This window comes from Elgaria multicarinata, chromosome 22 (genome assembly GCF_023053635.1).
Source record: "Elgaria multicarinata webbii isolate HBS135686 ecotype San Diego chromosome 22, rElgMul1.1.pri, whole genome shotgun sequence".
In the NCBI taxonomy this organism is placed as follows: Eukaryota; Metazoa; Chordata; class Lepidosauria; order Squamata; family Anguidae; genus Elgaria; species Elgaria multicarinata.
Window position 1 is genome coordinate 13,234,269 of NC_086192.1, and position 23,732 is coordinate 13,258,000.

The 23,732-nt window shown below is 46.8% G+C and overlaps 1 protein-coding gene across 2 annotated transcripts in view; it reads right to left on the reverse strand.

The window, feature by feature from the left end:
* Window positions 1-23,732, reverse strand: part of CUX1 (cut like homeobox 1) — a 313,297-nt gene that overhangs the window by 97,669 nt on the left and 191,896 nt on the right. For both annotated transcript variants that reach the window (XM_063146717.1, XM_063146718.1), the window contains exons 9-13: window positions 13,718-13,766; window positions 11,782-11,886; window positions 9,267-9,455; window positions 5,904-5,962; window positions 3,213-3,261 (exon numbers count right to left, since the gene is read on the reverse strand). In XM_063146717.1, the coding sequence (XP_063002787.1) occupies window positions 3,213-3,261; window positions 5,904-5,962; window positions 9,267-9,455; window positions 11,782-11,886; window positions 13,718-13,766 (451 nt within the window). The remainder of the gene's footprint in view (window positions 1-3,212; window positions 3,262-5,903; window positions 5,963-9,266; window positions 9,456-11,781; window positions 11,887-13,717; window positions 13,767-23,732) is intronic.

Sequence of the window (23,732 nt, forward strand, 5' to 3'; positions counted from 1 at the left end):
CGACTCCAAAGATGTGTTTTTAAGTACTCCATTAATCATTCCCCCCACCCCTCTTACACCTGTTTGCCTTTAGACCCGGCGCTATCGCGGCGTATCTTCCTGGAAACGCCGGGTTTCGGAGCTACGGAAAGAACGGGCAAATTAAATCAGTCGCCAAAGCCCACCCCTTCGCCTTTCCTTACACAGAACTCTCAATCATCCGAAACCCGCTGGAAATCTTGCAACGCTCGCTACCCAGCCACGCGGCGTCGGGTTTGCACCGAAGGTGCCAGAATCCAATTTGTAACCTTTGATCCGATGAGATTAATATGCGACAAGACCAGAAGTTGCGGGCGCTTCCCCACACCCCCTCCAGCAAGGTTCCTTTGTTTAATTTTGTTCAAATGTGTGTTGAAGACAGTTTGGAATTTCGGACGCCTGCTACAATTTCATTAAGTAACGCACATGAGGGGTCAACGCCGGGTTCACACAACGCAACAACTCACACTCGAGGCGGAGTGTGGGTTGCCACTGAACCGTGGGTTATTGCTGAACCATGGGTTGTTGTGTTGATTGGACCCCGCAGCAATAACAAACCCTGGGTTGTTCATAGCATCATAGAATCATAGAATAGTAGAGTTGGAAGGGGCCTACAAGGCCATCGAGTCCAACCCCCTGCTCAATGCAGGAATCCACCCTAAAGCATCCCTGACAGAGGGTTGTCCAGCTGCCTCTTGAAGGCCTCTAGTGTGAGAGAGCCCACAACCTCCCTAGGTAACTGATTCCATTGTCGCACTGCTCTAACAGTCAGGAAGTTTTTCCTGATGTCCAGCTGGAATCTGGCTTCCTGTAACTTGAGTCCATTATTCCGTGTCCTGCACTCTGGGAGGATCGAGAAGAGATCCTGGCCCTCCTCTGTGTGACAACCTTTTAAGTATTTGAAGAGTGCTCTCATGTCTCCCCTCAATCTCCTCTTCTCCGGGCTAAACATGCCCAGTTCTTTCAGTCTCTCCTCATAGGGCTTTGTTTCCAGACCCCTGATCATCCTGGTTGCCCTCCTCTGAACATGCTCCAGCTTGTCTGCGTCCTTCTTGAATTGTGGAGCCCAGAACTGGACGCAATGCTCTAGATGAGGCCTAACCAGGGCCGGGTTCATTGTTAACCATGAATTAACGATGTTATTGTTAACAATGTCATTGTTAACCATGAATTAACAATGAACCAGGTTCATTGTTAACCATGAACAACCCACAGCTCACAACCCAACAAGGAACCACAGTTCTTTTCATGGGCTGCTCGTGGTTAACAGACCATGGTTTGTTATCGTGGCTGGGTTCAGACAATACAACAACAACACACGTTTCAACCACTCACACTCAATCCGTACTCAACCTGGAGTGTGGGTTATCATGTTGCGTAGACTCAGTCCATATGGTATAATAGGGAAAGTGTTGATTTGGAGCCATTCAAATCCCCGTACAGTGATTAAGCTTTCTGGGGGTGACTTTTGGACAGCAACCCTCACCAACAGAAGCAGTGGAAAGGCTGGGATAACACCCCGGTACTTACACTGCAATAGACTTGGCTTTCTTAATTATTACTCACTAAATTGTCAACTCCAGACTCACACACAGGTGGAGAGAGAAATAGGCTGGGTTTGTAGGATCACCACAACATGTGCGTTGGCCACATTCAAGCCGTGGGCAGGTGTGGGTTGTTAGCATGGCTAACAAGCCATCCACTACCCTGTCAACAACTCACCCTCGCTGGGTTCGGATGTCACAATAAGCCATGGCACCCACCTGCCGTCTCTTGAATATTCAAAATGACTGCTGGTATGTGTCTCAACCCACCATAGGGTCTTGCTATTTATTGTTTTACTCTGTACAGCACCATGTACATTAATGGTGCTATATAAATAAATAAATAAATAATAATAATAATAACCCATGGTGGGCTTGTGTGTGGGGGGGGATGGCAGCCAAAGTAGATTTTGTTTCCTATACACAGATGCTGGCGTTCCAGATTTCCCATCTCTGTTTCATGGTACCAACTCTCCTTATTTAATGGAATATTCTCTGTTCATTTCTCCTTTCTGAATGATTGCACGTTTTTTATATTGTTCATTATCACGCCTCTCACTGGTTCCTAGCTGTCACCTCTTAAAGGGCGGCCACATAGGGAGCATGTAGTTGGGAGAAGTCTTGAACTGGGAGTTCATAGTTTTATTTCTATCCCACTCTCCAATCATATCAAAAATGGAGCTTAATAGGAAGTGTGTGTGTGTGTGGGGGGGTAATCCCAAAACAATGAAAAGAACCAACAGAACAAAAAAAAATCCTGCAGGTAAGCAGGAACATCAAAAGATGAACCTACCCGTACACTGCGCTCAACATCCAAGGTCCTCCTTCGAGTGCCTACTCCGAGGGACGTTCGGAGGATGGCAACAAGGGAGAGGGCCTTTTCAGTGGTGGCCCCCCAATTATGGAATGATCTCCCCGATGAGGCTCGCCTGGTGCCAACATTGTTATCTTTTTGGCGCCAGGTCAAGACTTTTCTCTTCTCCCAGGCATTTTAACAGCATTTAACAACACTAAGTTTGTTTGTTTTTTAACAGACCCCATACCTGTTGTTTTTAAATGGATACCGTTGTTTTTTAATACTGTTTATGTTTTTGACAGTTTTAAATTTTGTATACTTTTTAATGTTCGCTGTTTTTAACTTTTGTAAACCGCCCAGAGAGCTTTGGCTATGGGGCGGTATATCAATGTAATCAATCAAATCAAATCAAATTGCAAACTGCCTTGAGAAATTTATTTTATCAAGCCTTTAATTCAATAAAGAAATGAAAACCGAATCAACAGACTGGTAAATATAGAAAAATACCCCCCCACACACACACACAAATAAACACCCTAGAACAGCAGCCGTGAATCCCCTGTGAAATTTTAAAGATGAAAAAGAAAGAAATCTTAACTTGAACGATAAAAGACTGGTTCTTTCTGCCTTATTCTTTCATTTTGTTTGCTTTTCCTGATCATAACCAGGAGGCAGAGAAAATTTGCGTTATCGTCTTACCCACTGGCAGTCTCGCTCAAGAAAATATGCCGTGAGCTAGCTCCCTGGCTGAGCGAGGATACGGACCTGGATCTCCGAGGTCAATCTTACCCACGCCAAAAGCACCACAGCTCAACGCACCCCCCCACCCCGAAAATAAAAAGTGAGTTCATTACCTGCGTGCTGGAGCCGTCAGAGGGTGCAAACTCCATAGACTTCAAGATGCTGCAAAAGTAGAAGAAGGAAGAGTCATTTTCTGCTCTGTCCTTTCATAACAGCTCCGCTAATGAGCATTAACATTGTAATTTTCGGCTCTCCAGGAACACCCTAAGTGATAACTTTAACAACTTTCCTTCTGAGTAATATGATCTGATAATAAATATAGAATAACGATTCACACTAGTTATCAGAGAAGAACATTCTCTCAAATGTCCTCTAAATCAGAGCGTAATGCAGTCCCACCAGACCCGTTTGGAGCATAAATTTAAAGGTTAATAAGGATATAACATTTTAAACTGTCAGAAACAATATAAATTTATACGTGCAATGCTTGGAGGGAAAGGGGGGGGGGAATAGTTCTAACAAAGCCGTAAAAAACAGGGAATGGCCACTGCAGTCACAATAATGCCCATGAAACATAAATACATGCAAAATGTACCAGCTCACATATCAGGGAAAATATGCCCAAATTAGTTGTGTGACCCAACACACCGCAGGGCTTAAAAGAGAGAGGAGGCACTGCGTTACATTTTAATAATCAGCTGCTGCACAGTGACAAGACCAGGGAATTGACAGATATTGCTTAAGACCTATGAAGGGCCTGGAAATCTTAAATACATGAATGGCATCATTTTTACATTTCATAGAATCATAGAATAGTAGAGTTGGAAGGGACCTCTAAGGCCATGGAGTCCAACCCCCTGCTCAATGCAGGAATCCACCCTAAAGCATCCCTGACAGATGGTTGTCCAGCTGCCTCTTGAAGGCCTCTAGTGTGGGAGAGCCCACAACCTCCCCAGGCAACTGATTCCATTGTCGTACTGCTCTAACAGTCAGGAAGTTTTTCCTGATGTCCATCCGGAATCTAGCTTCCTGTCACTTGAGCCCGTTATTCCGTGTCCTGCACTCTGGGAGGATCGAGAAGAGATCCTGGCCCTCCTCTGTGTGACAACCTTTTAAGTATTTGAAGAGTGCTCTCATGTCTCCCCTCAATCTTCTCTTCTCCAGGCTAAACATGCCCAGTTCTTTCAGTCTCTCTTCATAGGGCTTTGTTTCCAGACCCCTAATTATCCTGGTTGCCCTCCTCTGAACATGCTCCAGCTTGTCTGCATCCTTCTTGAAGTGTGGAGCCCAGAACTGGACGCAATACTCTAGATGAGGCCTAACTAGGGAATAGAGAGGAACCAGGACCTCATGCGATTTGGAAGCTATACTTCTATTAATGCAGCCCAAAATAGCATTTGCCTTTCTTGCAGCTATATTGCAGTGTTGGCTCCTATTCAGCTTGCGATTTCACTCTCTGTGCCCTCCTTAAACAGCTCCACATGAGCAAACGATGCGGCCGTGTCCTGGCCTTGACCTCTCAAGCTGGCTGTGGGGTGAGTCTAAGGCTCAGTTCAGACAACACGTTTCTCAACAGTGGTTTTAGAACTCCACGGTGGAGTTTTTACACCACCGTTGAGAAATGTGTTGTCTGGAGGAAAAACTCCACCCCACAGTGGAGTTTTTTTGGAAAACACTCCACGCTGAATATCCATGCTGTGCAGAGGAGAGTTCCTGCACAATCATTGTGTTGCGTGGTGTGGAGGGCTCCGTGGTGTTTCCCATGGCGTTGAGTGGACTTTTCCCCCTGGCGATAGAGTTCCCTGGCAAGAGCAGCGAAAGGAGTGAGTGCCGCTCTAGGAGAGCCGCTGGGATTGTTTTTTTTTTTGCAGCAATGGCTGATGGGATACCACCGGGAGGACCGGGGGAGGAGAGAGGACGGGGGAACTGTCACTCAAATACCACGTTGACTTTTACTCAACTCCACGGTAGCCCACAGTCACACAACGGTGGGGCTAGAACATGTTTTGTGGGGGGAGAACCCCCTAAAAACTCAACCGCTGAGTGGAGTTTTCACACTGCGTAGAGAAACGTGTTGTCTGAACTGAGCCTAGCATTTGCAGTTTGACCAAGCTGCCTACTTTACGAAATTCTTTCTGCATCCCCTGGTCTACGGTGGCATAGCTACAAGTTCCCCAGCCCTGGTATACAGGTTACATGAAATATAATTTCTATTTGTTTTTTTATTTAAGCACTTTTATCCTGCCCTTTAGTTAAAAAAAAAAGGGGGAAAAAGGCTCTCAAGGCAGCTTACGAAAATATTTTTAAGACAGTCCCTGCCCACAGGCTTACAATCTCAACAACCATGGCACAAAAGGAAAGGGGATTGGGAGGGAGGAGGAAAAAAAAAAAAGCAAAAGCAAATTCAGGCACTAGATTCTTAGTTGCAAAGCTCAGCATCTGCTTTCTTTCCCTCTCCCCCTATATATCATATAGGGATGCCTGACTGCCCCTTCCTTTCCCGCTCTGATGGCCTCAGCAGTGACCGTTGTTAGCAGGAGGAAGGTGGGTGTCAGCTGGCTTCAACTCAAAGTTTATGTTCTTATGCAAATAATTATTGCATGAAGAGGTTAAAGATCTTGGCCAAAATTCAGGGCATCGACAATTCCCAGATTTCTTTGTGGGCGGGTGGGTAATCCACACGCGTCCCCACAGCCCACAGTGTATCCATATATCTCGTTCACTTGCAGTTGGTTCCTTAGATCAAAGTCATCGCATTTTTAGGTGGGGAATCTACTGGTGATCTCAACTGTACACACACTTACTTTAATTCTTTCTTCACTTCATCATAATCCGCTTGCACCTTCAGCTTTTCTTCCAGTTGCTTCAAAGCAAAAGAAAATACGAACCGTTACTTGGGATCAGATTAACATTCGCAATCTGGCCCTCACCCACCCACCCACCCACCCACCCATGGGCTCAGAAGCAACGTTCACTGATCAAGGCAACCAGTAGAGAGATGCGTCGGTTTACATCTGGATTTGTGCTGCCTGTGGACAAGGGTAGAAAGAATATGGAAAGAAACATGGGTAAAGGGTGCTTATCGGCTCAATCTTCAGCCAACAAATCTCAAATATGCCTATCACAGACCTCCTGCGAAAGGGAACGGCAACCTTGGCGCCATCTACGGCGTGATGTGTCGTTGTCACCTCTGCCATGTGACTCCCATGAGGCTTTGCCAGCCTGCCCGCACTCTGAGGTCATCAGCAGAGGCGGTTTTTCGCCTGCCTGCTGCCACGGACAACTAGGCTGGTGAGGGCAAGAAACAGGGCCTTTCCAGTGGTGGTTTCACACCTCTGGAATTGATCTCCATCAGGGCTAGGCTGGTGAGGGCAAGAAACAGGGCCTTTCCAGTGGTGGCTTCACACCTCTGGAATTGATCTCCATCAGGGCTAGGCTGGAGAGGACAAGAGACAGGGCCTTTCCAGTGGTGGCTTCACACCTCTGGAATTGATCTCCATCAGGGCTAGGCTGGAGAGGACAAGAGACAGGGCCTTTTCAGTGGTGGCTTCGCACCTCTGGAATCGATCTCCTTGAGCCTCCTTCTTTGACTGTCAAAGGCTCTGAAGACCCACCTGTTTTCGCTGGGCTTTCCATAGTCTGTGAGCTGCAGGTTTTTATTGACGAGATCTGTTTTCACACAATTTTTATCGAATATTCATTTACTGGTTTTTAATTCAATTTGCTTCGTTTTACGCTGTTTTTAATCTTGTACAGCAGGTTGAAGTGGGTTCTGTCCTTAAAGGCTGATTCAAAATAATTTTTTTTAAAAATGTGTTCCTTAACCAGGGCGGCCACAAGGCCCTACTTTGTAGGGGACAGTCCTCTTTCTGAAAGGCTGTGCAATCCAAGCTTGCTTTGAAGATCCTTGAGCAAGGAGAACACGGACCTGGAAGTTACTCATCAACAGTTTAAGACCTGGAGAGCAGACTGAGCAAGCAGGTGCACAGGTGTCTTTTTCACAGTGTCCCCGCTAGGGTGAAATGTATTGAATTTCTGTTCAAATCATAATAAGCATTTCTAAATTTGGATCTACAATATAAATGAGCAGGTGAACAATTTTATGTAAACCGGTATCCTCTTTAGTTGTATTTTTTGGCTGTTCTTCCTTGAAAAGTTGTATTTTGCCGTGGCCTTCTCACGATGAGCACCGTTTTACTGCTTTTGCCACTGTTGTCCTTGATGGTTTTATTGTTTGCTTTTATAGTTTTAACTGCTATTTTATCATGGCCAATCAGCTGTTGACCAGGGACCCACAAGCAGGACATGAGTGCAACAGCAACTGGTGTATGTAGGCGTACGGCCTCTGATACTGGAGGGAGCCTAGAGCTATCTGGGCTAGTAGCCATTGCTAGCCTTCTCCTCCAGGAATTTCTCTAACCAAAATGGTGGCCATCACGACGTCTTGTGGTAGTGAGTTCCGTAGTTTAACTATGGGCTGTCTGAAGAAGTCCTTCCTTTGATCTATCCTGAATCTACCTCCAATCAGCTACCTGGGATGATGTCATGTCTAACCCTACTGCCGCTATTTTGGGAGAAGAAGTTTCAAGTAATTAATCAGATTCAGAGCTAGAAGACGCAGCTCCAGACACCAGCCAGCCTGGACCAGTGGGGGAGGAAGCTCTCACAGGCGATTCACCAGCTGGGAATCAGCCCTCACCAGAGCTTGTCTCCTCAAGGCCAAATCCTACATACTCGGTGGGAAGTGAGCTTTCTTCCGGAGGAGAGCGCCCCGACAAGCTAGCTGATGCTAGGGTCCACTGGAAGCTCAAATGCACGGAGCGGAAGGAAGGTGTGAGAAAGTCGGTTTGATCACGCCAGAACCTGCCTCCGCACCAGGCGCTCTAAAGTTACGGGCATTTGAGAAGTGGCTTCCTATTCTTCTTGAACGGACAATTGTCTCGCTTAGTTTGCATAGGGGAAGGTTTCCAAGAGGTTAGAGTCTCTACAGGTAGAAGAGACGTTTGCTGTTTAATGAAAGCTTTGCGGATTACTTAGCAAGCCTCGTCATTTGCCTCCCATTGAAAGCGGAAGTTTTCGGAGAAACACGACAGATGACCCCAGTGGAGAGGGGGGCAAATGTCTCCCAGTCCACCTCCTCTCTCTCCTTTTCTTCCACCCACTCCCAACTGCCATGCAGTTCTGGTCCCAATACCAAAGCTTTTCCCATGTGAACAAACTAGATGTCCGCCAGAGCCGAAAGAGGAGAAGCCTACACACTGATGCACAGAGAGAGAGAGGTGCCCGCTCCCGAAAGGCCGGCGACCAATTCCGGGCCGCTTCCCCGCTCCGGCGGAGACCTCCGCAGACGGCAACAGTTGCGGAAAGAGATTAGCATAGTAATTGTCTGGAGGAACCCGGCAAAATGCAAAGCGGAACAAAAGGTTCAAGCTGTGAGACAATCTGGAGGAACTAATATCTGGCGCTGACTATCGACTCGCTTCGTTTTCAGACAAAATAAAAGGCATGTTTCTAATGTCACGCAAGGTCTAAAAATACACCCTCTGGGAGCTTGCAAATGATGCATTAACAGGAGTCGGAGGTGGAGGGGGGGGCAAAGAGAGACTCCAATGCGGTGGTTTAGGGAAAGCCATCTTATCAAGAAGCCAATCTGGGTTCATTATCTTAAGCCATGGGTACAAAGAACAAGGAGAAAAGAGCCATCAAGAAAGTGTTCCCTCTCCTAGGTAAACAGGAAGCCCACTCCCGTGTAAACAGGAAGTCCATGCCCACTCCCATGTAAGCTCTTTCCCCAGAATACATGCACCAGCCTCAATTCCCACTATAAAACCAGGCCTTTCATACAAACAGCAAACAAGCAAATGGATGTTGGTGGTAAAATATCAATCTCTCTCTCTCTCTGGCCAGTCTAATGCTATTGGCAGGCAGAGTAGACAATATTGGGAGAATCAGGTCAACGGTGCGATTCAAAGATGGCAGCTTTCTTTGGCAAGAGGACTTATAGCTCCGTGGCACAGCATTACACCAGTTTTAAAATCTCTTCACTGGCTGCCGATTAGTTTCCGGGCAAAGTACAAAGTGTTGGTTATCACCTTTAAAGCCCTATATCCAAGCGGCCCCAACGCAAGGCGGAGGGGACCGGGCCGAGGTTCCGTGCGCAGCCTTACCTTGAGCGAGCTGTTCTTGGCGGTCAGCTGCTGCTCCAACTGGGAGATCTGGCTGGTGGAGTTTTCCCGGAGCTTGGTGAGGCTGCCTTGCAGTCTCTGGACATCTTCCACCAACTGGGCGATTTCACGCTCTTTGGCGGCCAGTTCGACTTCCAAGCTGGATCGGGTCAGCACCTCGATGGCCTGCTCCTAACAGGAAAAGGGGCAGGGGAGGGAGGGAGAGGGGAGACGGACGCGTTAGCGAAAGGGCAGGCCGAAAATCCCCTTGTGGGACATTAAAAAACAAATAGGGTGGAGGCGAGAGGTTCAGAACATCAGAACATCAGAAGAGCCCTGAGGCTGGCTCAGACCATCTAGTCCAGCCCTCTGCTCACACAGTGGCCCAGCAGACATCGGCCAGGGATGGTGCAACAGCACCCTCCCACCCATGTTCCCCAGCAACTGGTGCACACAGGCTTATTGCCTCTGATACTGGAGGTAGCACATAGTCATCAGGACATAAGAACATCAGAAGAGCCCTGCTGGATCAGACCAAGGCTCCATGTAGTCCAGCCCTCTGCTCACACAGTGGCCCACCAGCCATCGGCCAGGGACCAACAAGCAGGACACGGGTGCAACAGCACCCTCCCACCCATGTTCCCCAGCAACTGGTGCACACAGGCTTATTGCCTCTGATACTGGAGGTAGCACATAGTCATCAGGACATAAGAACATCAGAAGCGCCCTGCTGGATCAGACCAAGGCTCCATCTAGTCCAGCCCTCTGCTCACACAGTGGCCCACCAGCCGTCGGCCAGGGACCGGGCAACTCTGGAGCATTGGCAGGCAAATCCCGCTCCCGGTTATGGCCGCTTCTGAAATGTACGGCACACGCCGATTGAAAAGTGTGGCCAAACCATGCCTTAGCTTAATAGGTTAGGGGGCCAATCCTATCCCCGATGCTCGCAAGCTTTCAAACCTGGGGGCTTGAGAGCATCCAATGCAGGCGGGCTTCGCCCGTCTAGGTCACGCTCGCACTGTGCCAGAAACAGCCTCTCTGAAGTTAACGGGTTTTGGGAGAAGGCTTCCTGTTCTCCTTGGTCGGACAATTGTCTCGCTTAGTTTGCATAGTTTTGCCTAGGAGAAAGCTCCAAGAGATGAGGCTCTCTTCAGGTGGGAAGAGATGTTTATTGTTTAATAAAAGCTTTGTGGATTACTTAGGAAGCCTTGTCGTTTGTCTCCCATCGAAAGCAGGGGTTTCCCGAGAAACACAACAGGTTGTTTGCTGAACCGTGAGTTAGTGTGTTGTCTGAACCCAGGATAGTTTCTGCACTGTGGCTTGTTACCCATCCTGAACAACCCAACAACAAACCGTGGGTTCTCAAGGTGGCTTCTTCGAGACGAAGAAGCCGCAATGCATGGTTTACAAGGCACCTGGTGGGGTGTTCAGATGACACGCTAACCCCACGGTTCAACAGCATGTGGTCTGAATGACCCCAATGGACTGTCAGGGCAGCTGAGGTCCATGGAGTTGGGGACAGGAAGGAAACAAGGAAAAGTCTACAGGCAGGACGGGTTGTAAGACCCAAGTGCGGTGAGAGGGAAGGCCACTGACCTTAGACGCCGACTGGGTTCACCTAACGCAATAACCCACCATGGCTTATCCTGTTGTCTGAACGCAGCGCATTTCCAGAGGGATGGCTTGTTAACCATGCAGGTGAACCATGCTGACCTTGAGAACCCATGGCTTGTTGCTGGGTGGTTCAGGGTGGTTCATGAGCCACGCTGCAGGGTCAACGAGCAACTTGACAGAAAACACACGGCTTTCAGGCAACACGATAACCCAGGGTTCAACAACAACCCGCACAGGGCGGGTTAGCGTGCTGTGTGAACCCAGCCCCTGACCCACATATGAGGCTGGGTGCTTTGGGGGAACTGGCAGGAGCTGCCGGTTGCCCGATAGAGACGCCGAGAGGCCAAAGCCACCCCCGAAAGCTCCACAACCGGGACGGCAAGGAACGTCAGCGTTTTCTTTCTTTAATTCTGCGCCAAAGGCCGGATTTTGCGCAAATCTTTACAGCGCCAGGTGAGAAGCTGGCTCGGCAAGGGACCCAACCTCCTGGCACGCAGGAGCAAGCGTTCGAGACCTGGCGTTCAAACGGCTCCAGACGGTCACACACTCCTGGGTTCTGCCCCGCGCCCCCTGCGCCCCGCAATCCGCTGGCAAGGCAAAGCACGAAGGGAGCCCGTTCCAGGTGGGCAATGTGTATCTTTCACTTAGGAAAGACGGAGGTTTCTTGATGCCTGCTTTCTCCTCAGCCCTCCTCCCCCCCCCCCCGGCCCACGTCCTGCTCCAAGCCATCTAAAACAGGCAGCCGTGCTTGAAGGCAGTGGAAGAAAAAGACGATTCCCCAGGAATTCTATTCTGTCTGCAGCTGAAAGCCTCGGTGAAGCTGCCCGGGACAAAAAGTGCAAGGCGTGGGCTGCAGGCGTCTCAGAAGCTGGCCTTGCTCGTCGCCACCCGTGCCGCCTCTTACCACATCCGGTGCTTTCTGGATCTGGGTGGCCAGCTGGAGAGATTTGTTAGCCGACGAGAGTTGCTCCTTCAAGGACTCGGCTTCTCTTTGAGCTACCTCTGCCCTCTGCGAGGAAACGAAAAGGGTGAAATTTGGGGTGGGGGGGGGAGGGGGAGGGGGAAGGGGAAGGAGAGAGTGTACATTTGATTTAACAACTGGCAATTATTGCACGAACATTCATCAATTCATGCCCGACTGAGTATAATTGATTTTCCTAAACACTCAACCTAATAAATGATGGGGGGGGTGGGCAGAGAGAGAGAGAGAGAGAGAACCTCAGAATGTGATGGATTTTTATTTTAAACAGTACAAGGAAGAAATAATTGAGCGATTATGACAGTAATTTAACGCTAGGAGCGAGGAATCCCCTGCTGACACAAATGCTGCGGCCCACTGAATTTCCCAGGCTGGATGAATGCAAGTGGAAATAGAATCCTTTGATTCAATTGCCTTCTGTACTCTCAGCCAAAGCAGGCTGGGATGCAAGATCCCTCGTGGGAATAATTCTCACGAGTAACCGCCAAATGAAAGAGATCCCTGGCCTGTTTTGCTTGAAACAAGCACAATGTGTGGTGTGTGTTTTCTCTCTCTCTTTCCTCCATAACTATGTTTCTCTCTTGGACAGACATCCGAAGGGCCTGGGCAAATCAGATTTCATTCATTTATTTATTTATTTATTTATTGCATTTCTATACCGCCCAATAGCCGAAGCGCTGAGGTTTACAGATGCGTTGGATCGACGAAAACGTGACGTTTCCATCATTGTGTTTTTATCCTGCTCTTCCTCTGACGCAGGCGTGGGGACACTCGTGGCCTTCCACGCATCGCTGGACTCCCATCAACCCCGGCCAACATGGCCATGGATCAGGGACGATGGGAATTGTAGTCCAACATCCGGACGGCCACTGGCTCCCCATCCCTGCTCTACGGAGCGCTCTGTCGCTTCCGTATTGCTTTCCTTTATCCTCACAACACCCCTGTGAGGTAGGTTGGGCCGAGACAAAGGAGGGCAGGTCAGAGAAAAAAACCCCTCCCCAAGGGAAGCATGTGCAGCGTTACTCTGAGAGTGGCCTGCACGTGTCATGTCTAGGGCTCTTCCCGTCCGCAAGGGGACACGGGGGTGCTTTGCTTTTTTAAATGCACAGTGATGAATAGTAACAAATAACCTTATTTATTTACAATATATAACTGATGCATATCAGCTGCATGGTTATTAGTGGCCAACTACCATTTGTCCAACAAAACTGTGCAAGAAAAATACTCTTAATTAGTAGTCACTTTGCAATAATTATTATTTCCATATATAATATACAAAATCATAGTCACAATTATTTAACATGACACAGTGCTAATAATGACATCAGATGAATACCCCTTTAAATATATATATATATTTTTAATAATAGAAGGTTATATTTGTTATTTTCGTGTTCTTGTACGCGTTATAAAACTTTACACAACAGTTTGCAGTTTAATTTCTGTAAACCGCCCAGAGAGCCCCGGCTATGGGAGCGGTATATAAGTGCAATAAATAAATAAATAAATAAATACAGCTGACTTAAGGCGGAAGGGTTATTAACGGCGACTTAGGCAAACCAGGCGTCTGTGATAATCAGGATTGGTAGCAAAAGTAGCAATTCTGGCTCCAGAAGGAAGCGCGAGGGAAGGAGAGCGTAATCTGGCAGCCTGCTCCCAGTGACTCCGCTACGGTTCAGCAATCAGAAGTGTTAATATCTGACCCCAGCCCCAAAACAAGGACACTGAGCTTTTCTGCGGAGATGAAAGGGGGGGAAAGTGCTGTGCACAACAGGGAAAGGCGTCCCTTCAACCCATCGCACAAAACCACGCTTCAAGGATGCCTTATGATCTGAAGGAGGGTTCAACTTTAAAATCCTACCTGATTTGCTCTTTCAAGGTCCGTCATAATCATCTCAATTTCATCCGACCTGGGAGAAGACAGAAGCATGGTTCGATTAGCCTATGAGCAAAGCAAAACACCAGTCAGCCGCAGGCCGCTTTGCGCACCGTGGTTCGGTTTCCGGGATTGCTGCGCGGCGTGACACGTCTAATACCTGGCCACGTTACAAAAGAAGGTTAAGAACGGATAGCCGGATTTCACACTGAAAAGAATAACGATAGGATGTTCGTGGTACTTGTGAGAACTTCTAGGCCATACAATGAAACCTGGAGAATAAATTTTTGTAAACCGCCCAGAGAGCTTCGGCTATTGGGCGGAATAGAAATGCAATAAATAAATAAATAAATAAATAAATAAAAAATACATCTATCACTGTACCTTAAATTCTGAGTAGCTATGAGTAGCAGCAGCTATTATTTATTTATTTATTTATTACATTTCTATACTGCCCAATAGCCGGAGCTCTCTGGGCGGTTCACAAAAATTAAAAACATTCAAAGTATAAAGCAACAGTATAAAACCATACTATAAAATACAATATAAAAGCTCAACCGGATAAAAACAGCAGCAATGCAAAATTACAAATTTAAAACACCAAGTTAAAATTTATTTATAGACTGTTAAAATGCTGGGAGAATAAAAAGGTGTCTAAAAGCATATAATGTAGGTGCCAAGCGAACCTCCTTAGGGAGCTCGTTCCACAGCCGGGGTGCCACAGCAGAGAAGGCCCTGCTCCTGGTAGCCACCTGCCTCACTTCCTTTGGCAGGGGCTCGCGGAGAAGGACCCCTGAGGATGACCTTAGGGTCCGGGCAGGTACATACGTGAGGAGGCGTTCCTTCACATAGCCTGGCCCCAAGCCGTCTAGGGCTTTAAATGTAGTGTTTATAATCGGAGGAATTGGAGAGGCCTCTACCACACAGTGGCCAACCTGCCACAAAAGCTTTGGGCACTGCTGGGCAGGCCAAACCTTAAAGATGGTAGACCCGTGGATCTACTTGAATTGTGGAGCCCAGAACTGGACACAATACTCTAGATGAGGCCTAACCAGGGCTGAATAGAGAGGAACCAGGACCTCACACAATTTGGAAGCTATACTTCTATGAATGCAGCCCAAAATAGCATTGGCCTTTCTTGTAGCCATATCGCACTATGGGTTGTGGAATCAGTGGTTGTAGCAGCTGTTTGGAGTGTGCGTGTGTGTATGGATGCAGTGGTGATTCATGAGCAGTGTGTGTGTGTGTGTGTGTGTATTCACCACCTGCCCGGATCCCCCATCAGAGCCACGGGGCTCTTTTCATATTGCCAGCCAACTCTCCCAACAGCCCTCAGACGGATCGCCACCCTACACTTCTTTCCTTATCCTGGAATGCCTTCTCTCCGGTAAACTAACCCTGTGCACCTCATACAGCGATGACGATGTATCAAGAGCTTCAAAGGCAACCTCTCCATTTAGAAAGCTGAACGCCCATTGAGGTTATAACTGTCTGAGCCATAAATTTAAAACAAGAAAGAAAAGAGAGAGAAAAAAAACCAACCCCAAAGTTTTTAAAGTAATGAATTAAATTGCTGTAATGTTCTGTCCTCGGGCAGGCTCGAACAGAATTCAGGAGGATCTTCAAAAGGATTCTTTCTTTTCATTTCAAACGCTGAAACGCTGCATCAGGAGTTGGCACTTGGCAGCCTGAAATCAGTTATTTCGCAAAGTCTCTAATAGCCCTATTTGCCGCCTGCAAGAGTTTGTTACAAAACCAATCCTAGCTCCTCTTTTTAGGAGCTCAGACACACCGATTCTCAGTGACGTATTAAGAGAAAGAGGACACACGTGAAATCTGACATCTCTCCAGAGGTGCGTGTGTCTGTTCCAACGAAGTTCCTGGAACTACGGCATCGCGCTAGGAGATCAACAGCAGCAGGGGGCACTTAAAAACCAAACGAACCTGGTCCACCAATAAAATACAAAGTAAACACACCTTAACTCTCTTAAACTTGCTGGGAACAGGGAATGGGGAAAACAAGGAATGAATTGTGCAAAATGCAACGGCCAGATTGATAACCGGAACCAGAAGGTTCGAGCATATAAGACCCACTCTGGCCCGCTTGCATTGGCTGCCTATACATTTCCGAGCCCAATTCAAGGTACTGGTTTTAACCTATAAAGCCCTACACGGATTTGGACTACCATACCTGACGGAACGCCTCTCCCGACATGAACTTACCCGCTCACTGCGCTCAACATCCAAGGTCCTCCTCCGAGTGCCTACTCTGAGGAAAACTCGGAGGATGGCAGCAAGGGAGAGGGCCTTTTCAGTGGTGGCCCCCAATTATGGAATGAACTCCCGGACGAGTCTCGCCTGGCACCAACACTGTTATCTTTTCGGTGCCAGGTTAAGACCTTTCTCTTCTCCCAGGCATTTAACAACATGAGCTGAGTTTGTTTGTTTTAACAGACCCCAGAAGAGCTGTTTTCATAAGGATACTGTTGTTTTTATGCTTTTTATGTTTTAAACTTTGTATATTTGTTTTTAATGTTCACTGTTTTAAACTTTTGTACACCACCCAGAGAGCAGTTTCGTCTACGAATGATTTAGCACCAGGTGCCCCACGAACATGTGGTGCGCTACGGGCGAGAGGTGGCCCCCTTCCGGCCATGCTCCGCTCCCGAGATGGATGGCTCTCCTCACCGGACCGAGCGGACCGGCTATGGGGCGGTATATAAATGCAAATAAATAAATAAATATCTGTTGGGCTTGCAGCTCCTACCTCAAGTCTCGAAGGTGAGCAACAAATTAAACCAAATGGTTTTTGAAAAGCCTCATTTACTGCGGCACGATAACAACTTTTCAAAATGTGCGGAACTGCCAAGCCGACTGAAAATCTACTATCCCGAACCTTTCCTGGGCCTGGTTTCGTTTTCAGGACTGAACGCAGCACAAGCGTTCTTGTCATCTTCTGCCAACACGCCCTTCCAGAAGAACTTAAAAGGACCTACCCAGCTGGATCACGTCCAGCATTCCAATTCTCCGCCCAGACGCTGTTACAATTCGCGTCTACCGGCTCCTGGTATTTAGAGGTAGGCTGGCTTGGAACATGGTGGCTCCGTTTAGATGTCACGGCAAATAACCCCGGGTTGGCACGCGTTCTCCGCAATAGGTGTGCCACAAGGGGTGGCGTTGGCCGCTGGCTTAGAAGGCTTCAAAAGGCAGTAATTCGAATACTCGGAGGACCACAGAAGTCCATCAACGGCTACTTGGCATGACGGAACCTTCATTTCAAGGGCGGCTGCATACTTTGGAGAACTGCAAGGTGCTCTACGTGGAACTAGTGAAGCATGCAGGAGCTCAGCTGTTGGGCAGGAGCCGCCCCTTTTCAGCATGTGACTCCTCTGCTGAGGAATCTGCACTGGCTGCCTATTGCCCCCCCATGCCAGGTTTAAGGTTTTGGTACTAGTGTACAAAGCCCTAAACCACTTGGGACCAGGATACCTGAGAGAGCGCCTTCTCCTTTACCAACCTGTCTCGTCCATGAGATCGTTCGAGAGCATGCTCCTTGTGGCTCCACATGGACCTGGTGCCTGATTGGCGTCCACCAGGAGAAGAGCCTTCAGTGTGGTGGCCCCTTCTCTTTGGAGCTCCCCGCCCCTGGAGGCCAGGCAGGCGGCAACAGTGCGCTGTTTCCGGCGCCTCCTGAATACAACTCTTTTCCAGGCAGCCTCCCTCAGCTGACCAGCCACCGTTTTTTTTATTGGTATTCCGTTCTGAACCATTTTAATTTGCTGTTTTTAATCTTTTATTCCTAGGTTCACCACTCTGGCATATATGTTAGATATGGAGCAGCATATACAAATTGTAAATAAATAAATAAATGAATAAATAAAGCCTGTGGAGGTGATAGCCGGAGAAGGCTATTGCCTTCGTACCCTGCCTGATGGGTTCCAGAAGACCATGAACCGGGGTTGGGATTGGCCCCTGGGGGCCAGAAGATGCTGGGACATGTGGTCTTTTTGGCCTGGTAGGACGGGGATGTGCGTTGTGTTTGCTATCCCACTTTAAAGCCGTCATCGCATCTTGGGGTCGTTCACTGTGTGTGGTGTGAGTCAGTGCGCCCTTTCCTCTGGCAAGAACCTCCTGCCACCCTGGGTATGCAAAGCTCACTCAGAGCAGCCAAAAGGAGGTGAAACCCGCCGTGTCAATGCCTTGCTGGTTCTTGCCCACGGCACTCCCTAGGCGTAAAAGGTCTGTTGCGCCTTCAAGGGGAAAAGGCGACAGCAATCTTTACATGTGGGAGAACCGCAGTGAATACATCTGAAATGTACCGGGGGAGCCAACATTTCTGTTTTATTTGTTGGACAGGGTAACGTTTTGGTTACGAAGAAAAAACACACATGCAACATTCCCTTCCCCCCCCACACGCCCCCATTTCGTTCGCTTTATTGCTTTGAACGGCTGTTAATACGAAGCCACAAGGGCTTGTAAAAATGCACTACTAAAACTTTTACTACCGGGTTTTGCAAATAAAAACTACCTGCCGTTGGTCTGGGGGAGCTGTCCAATTAAATGAAGGAATGAGATTGCATCACAGACTCATGCGAGTAACGAACGGGGAGAAAGGATAGAACGAAAAGTGGGGGGGGGGGGAGAGAGAAATGCAATAAATAAATAAATAATTCCGCCAGGCCTGTCCAGTGAAATTTTAGAATGTTTTTGGGATGTTTTAAAGATGTTTTAATCATGCATGATATGTTTTTAATCAGTTTTTTAATGTGTTTTTCATATCACGTTTTTATACTGTTCGTTGTATACTTTGAATGGTTTTAGTTTTTAGGGAGCTTCAGCTATTGGCCGGTATAAAAATGCAATAAATAAAAATAAATAAATAAATAAAAGGGCAGCCTCTTTGCAATCAGGCCAGGACGGTGCAAAAGAGCCGTATAGCCAGTTCGAGGCCGCCAATAATTTATTTTAATTTACGTTTATCGACAGCGTTTGTGTGGCTGGCCAATATTGTTCTCTATGGACGTGTTTCTGCCCCTTCATGCTACCGAAGAAGCTGCTTCTGAAACAACGGGAAACCTCAGAAGTAGTTTTTGATACAGCAGGGAATTCCACGGGGCACAAACACACATGTAGGAATTTGGGCTGGTATCCCTCGTCAGTTGATCTCCTGTTCTTTGTCCTGATTCAAATACTGTCAAATATTCTGTGAAGCCCTGTTCCTGATGATGCTTGGATAACTGGTCCCTGGCCTATTTAGTACAACAGTTGTTAAAAGCCTTTATTTATTTATTTATTTATTTATTTATTTATTTAAATAGTGGCTGTTACCTGGCTTTATTTCTGGTTTTGTTCCTTTAAAAAAAAAAAGTAACTATAGGCTGACCTTGGTGTTCCAGGATAAAAGCCAAAGAAAAAGACTTCAGTGAATCGTTCACATTTATAGACACTTTATCTAACATTAGTAAAGTTATAATAATTCATTCATTACAGTTTTCCAAAAGTTACCTTCATTGTTTTGTATTAATAGTTAACTCATTTTGTTTTTATTGGCTTAAGTATCAAACTCATTGACGATTAAAGTACCTTTTTGTTGATTTACTAAAGTCAATGCCTGAAAAATACATATTTGACTTGTTAACTGACCAAATCTTGATACTATATTTCATTTAAAAAAAAATTTTTTTTGCATTCAGCCATCTTTTAAAGATCCATACAAGCTGTGCTGTCCTTCTCTGAAGAGAACAACTTACGAATCACATAAGCATCTTTGACGTTCAACTGCGCTGTCGTCCAAAATGCATCGTCTTCCAAAATTGTAAGGATAAATATATGCCCAATTCAGATCTTTTGGTAGATGGATTTCCAGAATCCTTCCTCTGTTTCTTGTTTCAACTTATTATTGATCCAGGGGTGGGGGAGGGATGGAAGAGTTAAATTGGGAGAGAAATATTTCAATTGCAACGGGTACTAAGAACATTAGAAGGGCCCTGCTGAATCAGACCCAAGGTCTATCTCAGTGGTTCCCAAAGTGGGCGGTACCGCCCCCTTGGGGGCGGTGGGATTGCATAGGGGGGTGTTAAGAAGCAAGGGGGCGGCAGGGGGTCGCTAAGAGGCAAAAGGGCGGCAAGGGGGCGCTCGAGGTGGTCTTTTCCGAGAAGCGCCTCTCCAGAAGGTCCTAAAACCCAGGGACATTTTTATGGGAGGAGGTAGTTTGGTCCCAAGCCATATAGGGGAAGAATCCACACATGTATTAATACCGTTTAAGAAGAGCCCTTTTAATGGTGAATTGAAATGTTTCAAAAGCACTAAAATGCTAATGAAGAGACATACCCTGCTTGGTGTGCCCCGCCACGCCGGCTGCAAAACAGAGGCGTTCGCTCTCTTTTCCCTCCCTCCCTCCCTCCCTCGGCAAGCCTGCGGCAGGTGCTTCGGATTTTGAATAAATATTCAATTAATTGTTACTGTTTTGAATTTTATTGTTATTATCTTCCTTAGTTATTCTGAATAATGAATTTTATAGTGTAGGGTTGGGGGCACTGGGCATGAGTTTGTGGAACCAAGGGGGCGGTGACCTGAAAAAGTTTGGGAACCACTGGTCTATCTTGTTCAACATTCTGTATCTATGGTGACCAACCAGATACCTCTGGAAAACCCAAAACCAAGACATGAGAGCTATAGCACGCACCCGCTTGTTTTTCCCCGCCACTGTAATACCGCAGGATCCAAACACAGCAACGCTCCCTCTCCTTCCTTTCGACACAGAGAGAGCCAGAAACAATATAGAGAATTACCCTCAGTTTGGCCTTGGGCAGCACAGCACAGTGTTAATTTTCCATGTGCAATAAAACAAACAGTGTGTAGACAGCAGCACAAATACAGGTGATCTTCCAGCGTGTGACCTAAAGAGCAATCAGAGGCTGTCATGGCTCACTCAACTTCGGGGATGGAGGGGAACCGAATAACCACCCACCTCCACCCCAAACATTGCGGCTCATAGAATGAAGCTGTGTGTTACACAAATATTTGATGCCTGCCATTTTAATGTGTCAAAACCAAATGACATCATCATCATCATTATTATTCTTATAAAAATAAATTCTGCAGCTTGTGCAGAAGTGTTAAACAAAATAACAGGATTCACCACTTCCCGGGAAGGACATATTTGGGAGGCAATCATGGCAAACTGTCAGCTTAAAATGAGTTACAGTTCGGGAGTGGGAGAGAAATCGGTACAGTTCATACGTTCGTTCACACTTTCCTGAAACGAATTCATGAATTGTGACCCAGTCATACTTCAAAAATATAACTGGGTTATATTCTGTGGTTTAAATGGATACTGTTGTTTTATACTGTTGTTGTTTTTTTAAATATTTTTGATGGGTTTTAATTTTTGTATACTTTTTAATGTTCACTGTTTTTAACTTTTGTAAACCGCCCAGAGAGCTTCGGCTATGGGGTGGTATATAAATTAAATAAATAAATAAATAAAAATTCTAAATTTTGCAATACAGTTCCCCAATTATTATTATTATTATTAAAATGTGGATAAATACTGGGGGAAGTTGCTTACAAAAAAAATAAATGCATTAGAATATGCACAAACATTCCCACAAATTTTCACGCGGACCTTTTCTTTTAAAAAAATGCAAACGGATGTGGACGGAACTGAAGTTTGAAAAAACAAGAACTTGAACGAAATTGAAATCGACAGATTTGTCCGTCATGAGTTACACTTGCGGGTATCGATGTGTTTACCTCAAGGGACTTATGCTAACGTAATGCTAACGCCCTAATCCAGGAAGTCCCCTCCTGGAGGCCATGAAGATCGCATCCTTTTAAAGGAGTTTAACATGGCATAAGCTTTCATATTCTAGAGCTCGTGAAGAGTTATCCTTGTGCATTTGACAAAGTGGCTTCCAGTCCACAAAAACGGAGGACACAATGGATCCATAAGAATATCAGAAGTGGCCTGCTGGATCAGACCAAGGGTCCATCTAATCCAGCACTCTGTTCACACAGGGGTCAACCAGCCATCGGCCAGGGATGAACAAGGCATGGTGCAACAGCACCCTCCCACCCATGTTCCCCAGGTGCACACAGGCTTACTGCCCCGGATACTGGAGGTAACACATAACCATCAGGGCTAGTAGCCATTGATAGCCTTCTCCTCCAGGAATTTATCCAACCCCCTTTTAAAGCCATCCAAATTGGTAGCCCTCACTACCTCTTGTGGCAGTGAGTTCCATAATTTAACTCTGCGCTGTGTGAAGAAGTCCTTCCTTTTATTTGTCCTGAATCTCCCACCAATCTGCTTCATGGGATGACCCTGTTGGGTTCTAGTATTTTGAGAGAGTGAGAAAAATGTCTCCCTCTCCAGATTCTCCACACCAGGCATAATTTTGTCCACCTCTATCATGTCTCCCCTTAGCCTCCTTTTCTCCAAGCTAAACAATCCCAGCTGTTATAGAATCATAGAATAGCAGAGTTGGAAGGACCTACAAGGCCATCGAGTCCAACCCCCCGCTCAATGCAGGAATCCACCTTAAAGCATCCCTGACAGAGGGTTGTCCAGCTGCCTCTTGAAGGCCTCTAGTGTGGGAGAGCCCACCACCTCCCTAGGTAACTGATTCCATTGTCGTACTGCTCTAACAGTCAGGAAGTTTTTCCTGATGTCCAGCTGGAATCTGGCTTCCTGTCACTTGAGCCCCTTATTCCGTGTCCTGCACTCTGGGAGGATCGAGCAGAGATCCTGGCCCTCCTCTGTGTGACAACGTTTTAAGTATTTGAAGAGTGTTATCATGTCTCCCCTCCATCTTCTCTTCTCCAGGCTCAACATGCCCAGTTCTTTCAGTCTCTCTTCATAGGGCTTTGTTTCCAGACCCCTGATCATCCTGGTTGTAACCTTCCTTCATAGGAGAGATGCTCCAACCCCTTGATCATCCGAGTTGCCCTTTTCTGCACTTTCCCCAGCTCTATAATATCCTTTTTTAGGTGTGGTGACCAGAACTGGACACAGTATTCTAAGTGCGGTCACACCATAGATTTGTATAAGGGCAGTATGATACCGGCCGTTTTATTCTCAATTCCTTTTCTTATAAAGCCTAACATGGAGTTTGACACTGGGTTGACATTTTCATTGAGCCGTTTATAAAATAAAATCCAAGGAGACACAAGAGAGGCTTTATGGCCGCACATTAACGCAGCTCCCTCTCTGGAACGGAAATGAACTAGGGGCTGTGCAGGAGCCCTCCCACTCTCTCCCGCTGAAATCCACAAACCTCCCTTTCCTGTCTATCCGTTTATTAACTCCAGATCATTTCTATGTTGCGTTTCATTTAAAAGTAAGTCAACCCCAAGGCGGTTTATAAAATAAAACAAAACCAATCATTGCAACGATAAAACCGTGATAAAAAGAATACCGTTAAAATCCCCCCGCCCCTGGTGATTTTAACTTGGTGCGTTACCTTCTGAAATGTCCCGTTTAGTGACATGGAGTTACGTTCATAAATGGCATCCCAGCAGCTCATGAATTTGCTTCAGAGGTCAGAAACACTCTGTTATTTCTTATCAGATCCGGACGCAGCAACTAACTACTGAGTTTCAAGGTTTGTACTGACAGCAAAGAAAATTAGAGCCAATTTGGTTGGAATGCTGGAATAACCAGGGGCCTGGGGGCCTTCCTATATCCTATGAATATTCTTCTTTTTACTTTTTATTCCTCAGCTATATGAATTTCTTGTCGTGATGTTCCTTTTGTCACTTTGGCTTGGGCAATAAACATGGGAGGAACTTTGCATTCCAACTCTCCTCCCGACGGCAAATTTCCCCCAAGGGATGTATTAGCACTGCTGTTAACCTGATTCCAGTGGAGACTGGTGGCTCCGATGTCCGTGGGGCGGCGAATCTGGTCCGGGTTTCAGGCAGAACCAGTCAAAACTGGCTTAACCAACCTGCCTGGTCACTGAGGTCATTGGAGGGCATGCTCCTGGTGGTTCCACAT